Source organism: Eubalaena glacialis, chromosome 2 (assembly GCF_028564815.1).
Source record: "Eubalaena glacialis isolate mEubGla1 chromosome 2, mEubGla1.1.hap2.+ XY, whole genome shotgun sequence".
Lineage (NCBI taxonomy): Eukaryota > Metazoa > Chordata > Mammalia > Artiodactyla > Balaenidae > Eubalaena > Eubalaena glacialis.
The window spans coordinates 11,225,581-11,239,138 of NC_083717.1; the positions used below are offsets into that span (position 1 = coordinate 11,225,581).

Below are 13,558 nucleotides of genomic sequence, written 5' to 3' on the forward strand. Positions count from 1 at the left end.
TTAAGCAGACAAGATAAAGAGTATAACAGTGGAAAGAGCACAGATGAAACAAGAGAGATAAGAGAATTCAGAGGAGGGAGCAAGGTACATCCAGGGTAGATTGTTTTCTAGGCGTCAGATAGAAGACAAACTCTGATGTTGTTTAAACAGCAAGGTATATCTTGTTTACATTTTAATGAGCTCAGATAGATACTCTTAAACAGATTAGACAAACTCTGCACCAACCTGGTTAGCAGCTCTAGCTCATTGGGGATGTAGTCACAGCAAGGGGCAGCCACAGCTTTATGCATGTTTTGAAAAGATTCACACGACTTCCCTGGCGATCCAGTGGTTAAGACTTCGCCTTAATGGGTCCGATCCTTGGTTGGGGAGCTAAGATCCCACATGCCTGGTGGCCAAAAAAACAAAAACATAAAACAGAAGCAAAATGTAACAAATTCAATAAGGACTTCAAAAATGGTCCACATCAAAAAAAAAAAAGTGTTAAAAAAAGAAAAGATTCACACAAAGACATCTCCATGCCAGGTCTCCTGAAGACCAGCTGGTCAGGGCACATCAACATTGGACTCAGAACACTCCCCGGTGGCCAATCACGGTTCACTTTTCTCCAGAAAATACTCTTCTTGTTTTTGCAAAGAGTCTTGAACAAGGAGCCTTCCCTGAACCCTTGTTATTCTGCTGTTCAGCCTGATAAACATGAGAGACCACTCTTCCTCTCGCTAAGCTATGCCAGTTCTCTGCCAAGATAAGATTATACCGGAGAAGATGATTATCACCTAATAAAACAGCTTACCCAACTCAATATTAATCATGACTGAGTTATTTTACCAACTGCTTAGAGAACTATCACCTCCTACAGCCCAGCAGCCACCCTTGTATACATTTTCTCTTTCAGCAGAATAATCGTCCACAGTCAGCAACGGGCCATTTCCATGGAATATTGCTTGCAGGTAGATAGCTCCACCAGTGCTCCCCACTACCACCGTCACCTTCACCCCCCCACACACACACATCCCTCCCTCATTCCAGAAATGCCTATCTGTCAGCCCCTCCATCAGTGTACTGCATCTTGGTCTTTGGAGTGAAATGACAGAGTAACAGCTGGTGGACAGAAAGCGAAGTCAGTCAAATACAAACATAGCACAATTTAGACTTTAAAGAGACCTGATTCAAAGTATCTCAAATAAGCAATTCAAAACTGTTAAGTGACCAGGTGAGTTTTGTGGTTACAGATTCAAAATGAATTAATTCAACAAATATTTGACCGCCTACTCTGGGCCAGACCCTGTGCTAGTTGCTGCTGGTTTAACAGGGAGGAGTCTGGCCAAGGAAGTTTATACCCCAAAACTTGACAGTGTTGTGAGGAGTGTCCTTACTCCCCAACTTCTAGAAGATGTGCTGATGGCAGTGACAGGAGCTGAATTTACTTGAGTTCAACTCTCATTTCCTAAGCACCTATATGGTGCAAAACATTTTATCCAGCACTGTAGGATTACATTCAAGTCATATAATACATTGCCCCTGCCCTCACAGATACTACAAACTACTTAGGAAAGGCCAATATTTGGACAGGTCAACATACATGACCTACAGCTTGAGGCCTTGAACACCAGGTTAAGTTGAGCCAAAACTATTGGGTAAAATCCATCGATGGATGCTCTTTGAGCTAGTCCTTCAACTTCCTCTTTGCAAGGGTTTTATTTCCTATTTGAAATTGCTCTTCCCTAGGAAGGTCCAGATTAGGATTGCATAGGAGAGAGGCCAATGTAGAGGAAGCAGCCTCTACAGGAAGCATGTACAGTGACATGTGTTTGGTTGCAAGAAGCAGAAAACCCAACTCAAGAACATAAGTTGCATGTGCCATTGAAAAGTCCAGAGATACAGTGAAATTCAGATGCTGTTTGATCACTCCAGCACAGCCTTGGTAGTTGTCTCCACTCTGCCCTCCTCTGTGTGTTTGCTTCAACTTAAGCTAGACTCCTATAAAATAGGATGGATCAATGGATACATCAGTCCCAGGCCTCCAGTTTCCACATGTCACCATTTTGGAGGAAAAGGGACCTTTTATTTCTCCAACCACCAAAAGTCTTCCACTCTATTTGACCCAATTTAGTTCTCATACCCCTTGGAACTAATCATTAAGATTAGGGGAGCGTCAGGGGCTGAGTGACATAGGTTTAGAAATAAGAAGGTAATCTCGCCCAGGACCCGTGATGCCAAGGCAGCTGCAAGGGGCGACGAACAGTCGGGGTTGAGCCCCGAGTGAGCTGAGGGCTCGCGCTCCTCTAGTCTCTCGGGCCTGCCCCACCTGAAGAAATGAGTGGTGGATTGGCCCCAAGTAAAAGCACAGTGTGTGTATCCAACCTGCCCTTTTCCCTGACCAACAATGACTTATACCGGGTATTTTCCAAGTATGGCAAAGTTGTAAAGGTTACTATAATGAAAGATAAAGATACCAGGAAGAGTAAAGGGGTTGAATTTAGTTTATTTTTGGATAAAGACTCTGCACAAAACTGTACCAGGGCAATAAACAACAAACAGTTATTCGGTAGAGTGATAAAAGCAAGCATTGCTGTTGACAATGGAAGAGCAGCTGAGTTCATCCGAAGACGAAACTACTTTGATAAATTTAAGTGTTATGAATGTGGGGAAAGTGGACACTTAAGTTATGCCTGTCCTAAAAATATGCTTGGAGAACGTGAACCTCCAAAGAAGAAAGAGAAAAAGAAAAAAAAGAAAATTCCTGAACCAAAAGAAGAAATTGTAGAAGTAGAAGAAAGTGCTGATGAAGGGGAAGATCCCACTCTTGTCAGCCTCAGTCAGGCCACAGCTTTCCAGCAAGCCACAATGGAAACCCAGTTCAGGGGGTCCCTCAACATCAGATGATTCAAGACGCCCAGGGATAAAGAAAAGCACATATTTCAGTGATGAGGAGGAACATACTGATTAAAATTATATATATTATGTCAATATCATTAAAAAAATTTTTTTAAATCTTGGAGTACCAAATTCCATTGGGACTAAAGATTACTTTTAGAATCTGAACATAAGAACACTTAGTACCAAATAGTTTTTTACTTTAAAATAGTTCATAGGAGGGCTTCCCTGGTGGCGCAGTGGTTGAGAATCTGCCTGCCAATGCAGGGGACACGGGTTCGAGCCCTGGTCTGGGAAGATCCCACATGCCACGGAGCAACTGGGCCCGTGAGCCACAACTACTGAGCCTGCGCGTCTGGAGCCTGTGCTCTGCAACAAGAGAGGCCGCGATAGTGAGAGGCCCGTGCACCGCGATGAAGAGTGGCCCCCGCTTGCCGCAACTAAAGAAAGCCCTCGCACATAAACGAAGACCCAACACAGCCAAAAATAAATAAATAAATAAATTTATTTTAAAAAAAAAAATAGTTCATAGGAAATTGAAAAGTAATTTTAAAGTATCATGTTTATCTTGCATCAAGATTTGCTAATAGTCATTAATCTTGAAAACAGTTCATTTGAATAAAAAAGAAAACTTAATACTATCATAATAATGCTATTGTCATCCCAAGAAAAAAGGTAGATAAGTAAAAAGATTTGTTTGAGAAGTTCATTATAAAAGTTTATTCATGATTGGCTTATTTGAGGACTTCTGAAATAAATTTCATCTTTAAAAAAAAAGGTAGGGCTTCCCTGGTGGCGCAGTGGTTAAGAATCCACCTGCTAATGCAGGGAACACAGGTTCGAGCCCTGGTCTGGGAAGATCCCACATACCGCGGAGCAGCTAGGCCCATGAGCCACAACTACTGAGCCTGCGCTCTAGAGCCCACGAGCCATAACTACTGAGCCCGCGCGCCTAGAGCCTGTGCTCCACAACAAGAGAAGCCACCGAAACAACAAAGAGTAGTCCCCGCTCGCCGCAACTAGAGAAAGCCCGCGCACAGCAACGAAGACCCAACGCAGCCAAAAATAAATGAAATAAACTAAAAAAAAAAAAAAGGTAATCTCTAGGCCAGTTACCATGGGAACAGGGATGAGAATATGTTGATTGGTTCAGGACCTCCCCCCTTTGGTTTCGGGTTGAGGTAGTCAGGAGTCAATCCCACCCACAAACAATGTGTTAGGAAGTGGTGGGGGGTGGGCATTTTGGCAGAAAGGAAGGCAACGACGTACACCACAGGTAGACCCTTCGAAACTGGAAAGATTCAGACTCATTCACTAAAAGAAGGCAATAAGATGGTAAGTGATATCTGGGGAAATGAATCAGTCCCTGTAAAGCATTCTGTAAGAATGAGCCACTGAATAATAAGCATGTAATCATTGGGATGCTTTGTACACATACTAACTCTGCAGATCGCCTGAGCTCAGGGTGATTTTACTGCTGGTACTCTGGCAGCAAGCCCTCCCTGCCAAGATTGTTATTATGGGACCAGCTGAGCTGTAGCAGCCTGGAGGGTTCTTTAGCTCCTCATTCATCACAGAGACATTTATTACCTACTTGGTACATAGCCCCCTCAACATCAAAAGAAAAAATTGGAGGAAGATCAGCAGCCATGGAACCAATATACCTCCTTCTAGCCCCTTCTGAACACAAATCTAAACACCTTTCCGGGCGTGGGGCAGGGCCCTTCGTGGTTCAGTATCTCGTGTGGCTCTCTTCTCTGAAGGGAGCATGTCAGTTGCCACCTGCATGGAGGAGATATCATAGTGGCCACACGATGTGGATAAGAACCCCAGTTTGGGAGTCTTCGCAGCTGGGGTCAGGACCTGGCCATAGTGCGGTGTCTGTTGTGGGACCTCAGTCCTTTTGTCTCTCTGGGTCTCAGTTCCTCTTGTAAAATTAGCTAACGTTGCCCTATTACATTTTAAGAGCCTAAGTTTTTATGGTAAACTTCCCTGGTAGGAGAGTCTCCATCCTAGTTCAAGATTGAAAAGATGTTCTATCTTAGTCCTGGCGCCCCAGGAAAGAGATCCGTGTGAGGGACTTTGTGGGGAGTGCTCTCAGGATCAACACTCCCGAGGGAGGGAAAGAAGTAGGGTTGGGAGGCAGACAGGTTGACTGCGGCGCGGTCTCAGTGCAGGCCTCGCAGTCATCACACAGCGAGCAGTGGAGCTGGATGGACCTTCAGGGCCCACACTGAGGAGGGGGCTGGGTCTCATCAACGAGGCACAGGGTGCAGCTCCCCGCAGAGAGAGCGCCAGACCTGGGGCAAGGCCGTTCTCCTAAGCTGCTGGCAGTTGCCTGGGAAGGACTCAGTTGTGAACTTTCAAACAGCCAACACCCCTGGAAACCAGGGACAGAATGCCTCTGTCTTGAAGGGGGGTTTGGGGGTCTGAATGACAGGCAACAGCACCGACTGCATGTCGTGCAGCCGTGTCCTCTGAATATGGGGACCAGCGCAAGGAGGGGCCATGTCTCTTCCCTTCCTAGTCTCTGTCCCTGTATGATGGCCCAAGGCACTCAACTTTCCCTCTAGTGATCTTCTGAAGGGAAAACTAATGCTGGAGTGCCACTCTCCTGGCTTTCATGGATGCTGTGACTGAGCCTAACTTAATTATGCAAACAGCCCTCAGAGGAAACCAGGCTCCTTAGCGGTACAGGGGATGTTACTTTGACCCTGTGAGCACTGCTTTTTAAAGGGCGTTTTAATTTATCCCTCAGAAAAAAAGAATTTGGTATGTTGAATGTTACCTTTGAGAACAGCTCTACCCTTATATATCCTTGTGACAGTCCCCTTGTGTGATGTTATTAACATTTCCTTAATTTATACCTAGTGGAACCAAAGGCCCACAGCCTTTTTCTGGAGGGGCCCTATGTGTGAGGAACTCTTGCCTGCCTTTTGCTGAGAGTGAAAAAAAAGCTTTCTTTACAAACTGAAACAATGTAGTTAATTTTGACATTCATTTTTCCTTTACCCACTATTTTTCTCTGATTTAACTGTTTTAGAATATGCTTTTCTTATATTTCTGTCCTTTGGTTTTGAGCAAAAGACACATCTTAAAAATATCTAATCAATAAAGAAGATGCAATTCCATTATGCATCACTTCCTTTAATAGGACCTATTTTAAACCTGGACTTCCGGAACTAAGATATCCAATAGTTTATCAGAAATAATTAGACAGTTTGAATAAAGTATATTTGCAGGTCCACAACTGCCTCTTTGGATATAAATTTGTACAAAGCCATCAAAAGAACGCTGGTAAAACCACTCCACTTGAAATGACGTCCTCACTTAAATAGAATTATCCCAGTGCAGTTGTTCAGGGAAAAGGATGTAGAGACAGAACCCCCAAAATAGTTGTTTTTAGAATCAATCAGGAGTTTAAGAGAATTCAACTTTCCAAGTGTAACTCCAGTGTATGAGAAGACATTTTTTTGGCTGAGGAAATTCTCACCATTATAAATCAATTGCACATTTTTTACTGAGAGTCTACTTTATGCTCCACGGTACTGGTCAGAGGAGAGTGTATCAAGAAGTATTTAAAAAAATGTCTTGCCCTCGAGAAATTATAATCTCATTGGGGAGAACACACTAGCACATGAGATAATTAAAGCACAATGAGGGCTTCCCTGGTGGCGCAGTGGTTGAGAATCTGCCTGCCAATGCAGGGCACACGGGTTCGAGCCCTGGTCTGGGAATATCCCACATGCTGCGGAGCAACTGGGCCCGTGAGCCACAGCTACTGAGCCTGCGCGTCTGGAGCCTGTGCTCCGCAACAAGAGAGGTCGCGACAATGAGAGGCCCGCGCACCGCGATGAGGAGTGGCCCCCGCTCGCCGCCACTAGAGAAAGCCCTCGCACAGAAACGAAGACCCAACACAGCCAAAAATAAATATAAAGAAAGAAAGAAAGAAGCTTTCATTTAAAAAAAAAAAAAAAAAGCACAATGAAATCTAAAATACTCTAAATTTAGTGGAAGTTCAGGGAGGGGAGGGCCCAGTAACCGCAGGCTGATGTAGGTAATGAAAGCTTTTACTAAGGGGTCAGGAGTGAAGCCTTTGAAAGCCCCAGTCGAACTACAAAAATACTTTCTGGGAGGGGCAGTGTTTTAAGTGTTCATTACTTTTTAATGTCTTATCTATAAATTATTGATTAGACCGCTGAACACTGAGTTGTACTTGAGAGGAATAGCCGGCAGTGGGTCAGGTAAGCTTGGAGGGAGGGAGGTCCCAGAGAAGGTTTGAGAGCTGGAGGCGCCACGTGAGGAAGGGCAGGCCTGGGTGAGAGTCCTGGGGGTATCAGCAGGAGGGGTTGACCCTTGGTCCACATGGACAGAAAGCCTCAAGGAAGGGAAGAAGAGGCAACCAAAGGGAAGTTCCCCCAAAGCAGTCTGTGCCTGCTGCACATTCAGGGCCAAATCTGCTAACCCTCCATGGAATATAAAGGGAGTTGAGAAGTATTACAGCTTCTCTGGTTATTTCAAATAACCCCCGGTCCTGGGCAGAGTCACTATCTGCAGTGGGGGCTTCCTGGCCCCAACCCTTCTTTGCTAATTCTAGGCCTTTCCAAGTGGTAGAGAGCATCACAAGCAGACCTGAGTCACGTCAGCATGACTCAAGACTTCCAAGGAGAAATTGAGAAGAGTATGTAGTTGGCAAATGATAAGAGTAATTATGAATTGAGCAGGTACTGTGCTCAGCACTGCTGTATACATTTATTAGTCAGTACTTAATTTAACCTTCAAAATCATACTTTGAGACTGTGGTTATCCCGTTGTACAGATGAGGACAGTGACCCTCCTGGAGGTTACGTAACCTGCCTTAAAGGAAGTATTAGAATGTGCTCCCTAATCCATTCATTGAATGAATAATTGATTGAGCCAATCAATTAAGAATGCTCCATGAGAACAAAAATTACCAAAATTATGAAGATTTGTAAAGTGCCTGAGTATGAACAAAGTACTTTTGTGTATCAATTACCTCTCTTGGTTCTCACCACAATTCTCCAAAGAAGACATTTTGCTTTCTCCTTCAGCAGATAAGAAAGTGGACACCCAGAAAGGGTATGTGACTCACCTGTGACTTCTCAGCTGGTAGGAATCGCTTGAAACAAGATTCAAACCCAGATGTTTGAACACCAAAGCCAGTTTTGTTCCCACCAAGGGCTCCAAGTCCAGGAGTAGGAAGACAGTCTGAGGGCTGAAGGGAAGGTTGCCCTCCCACGGATGAACACAGTTACAACGAACAGAATTGGTTCGGCTTTCCCATGGTTATTATTCTTGTGATTCCCCCTATCCCCATATTCTTGCATACAAAACTTGCCTTTTTCAAAGGAGATTTTTTGTGGAATTCTGGTGTACAGCAGGGAAGGTGAATGTATGCAAAGACTGCAGCCTACCCTGAAACTAGTCTTGGGCAGGAGAAAGGCGTAATCACAGTGATCTCAAGACTCTGGAGAGGAGAAGCCAGCAGAATCCCTGGGGGTTGTGAAAAAGAAAAAAGGGAGCAGAGAAGAACAAGAACAGATTTGAAAGGTGACATCAGGGCTTAGCTGGTGAGAGACCTGCCCAGTCTCTGCCGCTGGGGATGTTGTCATGGCAGTGAGGTCCCTGGGAACCGGCCTCTTCAGCCAAACTCCCTGCCCATCCCCCAGTATCCACCCCACAAAGCCAACCCCTCTCTTGGAAAGAGCGTGTGGAAACCATTAAGATAATGCAGTTCCTTCCTTGCTGACTTTGCCATTGGGAGCACCAGGCAGATCCCTTGAGCCAGACTTTCTTCAAATGGAAGAAGTAGAGGAGTTGCTGCCATGGCAATGCAGTTCCCCTGCCCATGCAGTTCCCCTGCCCATTTATACCATCGGTGAGCTGGGGGAGATCCCTGGAGGAAGTGGTTCCCCACCTACTTCACCAAGGCAGGGAAATCGCCAAGGACACACAGATGGAGAGGAGCCTTAGGGAATGTTCCCTCTAGCCTGAAATGGATGCTGGAAGTTGCCGTGGCAACCTGATTCCTTGCCCACCAAACCATGAAGGAGGGAGAGCAGCAAAGCCGAAGGGCTGCAGCGGAGCCTGCTCCTGCCGGTCCAGCTCTGGGCTCCCACTCTGGCTGTACGGGGATCGTCTGTCTTAGGTCAGAGGCGTCCCTGGGAGCCCAGCCCTTTCCTGTAGTATCTGTAAGGACGAACTGGGTACTGGCTCTTTTCCATGAAAGGACAGTACTAGTGAAGCCGGAGGACCAAAAGGAGCAGCTGAAGAAAACAAGTGGACAGTTGCTATCCCTCTCAGCAGTGGCTTTGTCATCAGGAAGCATTTGAATTGCAATTTGAATTGAATTTCCTTATTTTTGTCTCAGTTCTTGAGTTTCCTCGGTTACCTCCCTCAACTAATTATAATCTAACATTCAGATAGGTGGGTTTTGCTTCTTGGGAGCTGGGAGTAGTTGTAGTATAGAACAGTAGGTTCAAATATTAAAATTCAAGTTATGCATGTGTATGTGACTTATATGATTAAAATTTCATCTGAACTATGAAAGAACTGAAAAATGAATAGAAATAAACTGTTTTAGGAGCCAAAGGCATGAGTTCAAGAATCCCAAACGCTGTTGGTAACAAGAAGTATGTGACCCAATTAAAGCACAGCCTTTGGAGTCAGAGACCTGAGGGTCTGCATCCCTGTTTATTATCATAACTACTAGTCAAATCCAGAGACTAATGAGTGAAGAGTGAATAAAACACACCAGTATATAATTGACTGGTCTTTCTTTAGACAGCTGTATTGAGGTATAATTGACATACAATAAGTGGAGCACATTTAAAGTGTATCATTTGATAAGTTCTGACGTGTGTACACCCCCTTGAAACCATCAGTGCAATCAAGTGAATATATTCAAGTCTCCTCATGCCCCTTTGTAATTTCTTCTTCCTATCTTTTCCTGCCCGCCCCCGGCCCACACCTAAGCAACCCCTGATTTACTTTCTGTCAGTATAGATTCAGTTGCATTTTCTAAAGTTTTATATTAATGGAATCAGACAGTATGTACTTTTTTGGGTCTGATTTCTTTTGTTCAGTATAATGATCTTGACATTCATCCATGTTGTTTTGTGTACCAATACTTCGTTCCTTTTTGATGCTGAGTGTATGCCATTGTATGGACATACTGAAATTTGTTTATCCACTCATCTGTTGATGGACATTTGGGTTGTATCTAGTTTGGGGCTCTTACCCACAGAGCTGCCTGAACATTTGTGTACAAGTCTTTGTGTGAGTATATATTTCTTTTTTTCTTGGGTAAAAACCTAGAAGTGAAATGACTGGATCATATGGTACGTGTATGGTAACTTTCTAAGAAATTGCGAAATTGCTTTCCAGAATGATTATACCATCAGGAGTACATGTGAGTTCTGTTTCTTCCACGTCCTCCCCAACACTTGGGATGGTCAGTCTTTTTAAATGTTAGCCATTCTAATAGGTGTGTACTGGTATCTTGCTGGGTGATTGATCTTTTTTATTGCATTTCCTCTCATTGGATCATTTTCATTGCCTTCTGGGTTCAGAAAAACAGCATCACTTGAAACATGATGGAGGTGGGTTGTGAATCAAACCAGCTAACAGGCCACATGGCTAAATTTGCATTAATGAGAAGAAGAAATTAGACTTATCTCACCATCATTTTACTGTCCAAGAGTGACAGATACAATGCAGTGACCTTAGTACGAGATGCTGGTGGCAGATGACATTTTATGCTCATCAGTGATCACAGTGACAGCTACTATTTATCAGGTTCTTATTATGTATCAGACCCTGTGCTAAGGGCTTACATAAATTCTTTCATCTGCACAATACAGTGAAGTAGGCATTATTCTGCCCACTTAGCCACTGATGGAATTGAGGCTAAGAGAAGTTAGGTGTCTTGGGAATAAGTAGAAAATAGCTGGCCCAAAGCCAACCCTGATGCAAAGCTGATGCTTTTAACTACTGTTCTCTGAGCTGCCCAGGTGGTTATGACTCAGCATACATATAGAGTACCCACTCCTGAATAGGCAAAGCAAGTTTTGTATCAGCTGCTATAAAGAGGAACATAAAGACAAATATATATATATATATACAAATCTTATTTTAACATCCTTACAAACCTGCTGGGCAAATGAATATAATTCAGGTCAATGGCTGATCGTTTGATCTATGCAAATATCAAAGTAAAAGTACTCAACTTTACTAGTTAAAAAATACGCAAGTTAAAATAGGACACCATCAGTTATATGTCAACTATATCTCAATAGAGCCAAGTTAAAAATGTTAATTTGAAAAAATGAGACACCATATCTTCTTATCTATATCATTTTATCTATTTGCTGAGGTATGTTTACATGCACACAAACATACACACACACGAACAGTGCTAATGAAGTTGCAGTGGCACTGGACCTCTCATACACGGCAAGTGGGATTTTTAAATTGCAACCGCTGTTCTCAAAGGAAACTGGGCAGGACATACATATATACATATATATTTTTTCATATATCAGAAGTGCTCCTACCACTTGGCCCAGTGGTTATCCTTCTAAAAATCTACCCTAGGGAATGAGGTTCAGAATAAGATTTACCTAAAGGCTATTTATCATTGCTTTGTCATAGTAAAAACCATAAAAACAGCTAAAATGTTGAGAGTAGGAGAGCAGTTAAATAAATCTTGGTACAGTCATATATGGTGGAGTATTGTACATCTATTAAAAATTACATTGTTGGGCTTCCGTGGTGGTGCAGTGGTTGAGAATCCGCCTGCCAATGCAGGGGACACGAGTTCGATCCCTGGTCCAGATAGATCCCACATGCCACAGAGCAACTAAGCCTGTGAGCCACAACTACTGAGCCCGCGTGCCTAGAGCCCGTGCTTCGCAACTAGAGAAGCCACCACAATGAGAAGCCCACGCACTGCAACGAAGAGTAGCCCCCGGTCGCCGCAACTAGAGAAAGCCCGTGCGCAGCAATGAACACCCAACACAGCTAAAAATAAATAAATAAAATAAATAAATTTTTTTAAAAAATTACATTGTTGAGGCATATTTAAAGACAGCAGGCTATGCCACCTTATAATGCTAAGTGAAAAGAAGCAGGATACAAAATTATATGCAGAACATGGTTCCAATCTTATGATAGAAATCACATATATACATATACTGAAACTTTATCAAGTATTTGTATTTTTGTCTTCAGAAAAAAAGATACAGAAGGAAAAATACCAAAATTTAATAACAATGATATTTTGTGGGATTTTAATTTTATTCTTTATGTTTTCCCTGTATTTTCTACAGTCAGAATGACTACTTTTACAGGCAGAAAAAATAATAATAATTAGTTTTTTCTTTTTTAAGCAAAGTAAGAAATCAGCCAGGTTATTACAATTCATTGCCCAACTTCTTACCTCGCCTCAGCCATGTAAAAAGGGGTTGACCGAGGCTTGGAAGAACCACCCAGATTGGAAGTGGCAGCATGGCTGTGTGAAATGCAATGACTTTTCTCCCGTAACTTGCATAGAAGACCTAATAAAAGCATCTTGAATAAGGTCATTACCCCTTCAAAGGAGGAGGAAGGCTGTGTCATAGCCTGACGTGCCTATTTCTAGCACTCGCCTTTGTGTGAGAACAGCATGACTGGATTATCAGCAAAAGAATCTTAGGAAAAGGCCCTGCCAATAAGGAGTCAAAGTCATGTGAAAGGGTCAGAGGAAGAAAGACCAAGGACTCAGTGTGGGAGGGACTTCCCAGACATACTGTACAACAGACAGAAAATAGGCACCCATATATCAAGTTCATTTCTCACCGTCACGAGGAGTAAATTCACATCCTGTGACATTGCTTTCTGTCCTTGATTATCTCAAATACAAGAAAATATTATCAATCAGCCTTTCTGAAAAATACCAATACCAATGAGCCACATTTCCTTTTCCTTCATTTGTTTGTGTTAACAGTGTTGATGTAAACCTTCCTGAAATAGAAGCCAGCACATTTCTTAAAATATTTTTTTGATGAGTGGTGCTCCCTACTTTCCCTTTCCTATTATTTCCCATGCCTCTCACAAGAAAAAGAAAAGAATTCAAAATTTTTTTCCCAATTGATCATGCTTTGGTTAGCGGGGGATTTTTTTTTTTTTTAATCAGTCATCAATTTTATACACATCACTGTATACATGTCAATCCCAATCGCCCAATTCAGCACACCACCATCCCCACCCCACCGCAGTTTTCCCCCTTGGTGTCCATACATTTGTTCTCTACATCTGTGTCTCAACTTCTGCCCTGCAACTCGGTTCATCTGTACCATTTTTCTAGGTTCCACATACATGCATTAATATACGATATTTGTTTTTCTCTTTCTGACTTACTTCACTCTGTATGACAGTCTCTAGATCCATCCACTTCTCAACAAATGACTCAATTTCGTTCCTTTTTATGGCTGAGTAATATTCCATTGTATATATGTACCACAACTTCTTTATCCATTCATCTGTCGATGGGCATTTAGGTTGCTTCCATGACCTGGCTATTGTAAATAGTGCTGCAATGAACATTGGGGTGCATGTGTCTTTTTGAATTACGGTTTTCTCTGGGTATATGCCCAGTAGTGGGATTGCTGGGTCATATGGT

The 13,558-nt window shown here is 43.0% G+C and overlaps 1 protein-coding gene across 1 annotated transcript; it reads left to right on the plus strand.

The window, feature by feature from the left end:
- The first annotated feature begins 2,217 nt into the window (after positions 1 to 2,217).
- Positions 2,218 to 2,886, plus strand: LOC133084814 (zinc finger CCHC-type and RNA-binding motif-containing protein 1-like). Its single transcript, XM_061181581.1, has one exon. The coding sequence runs from the start codon at positions 2,317 to 2,319 to the stop codon at positions 2,884 to 2,886; it is 570 nt and encodes a 189-aa protein (XP_061037564.1). The 5' UTR covers positions 2,218 to 2,316.
- Positions 2,887 to 13,558: the final 10,672 nt, after the last annotated feature.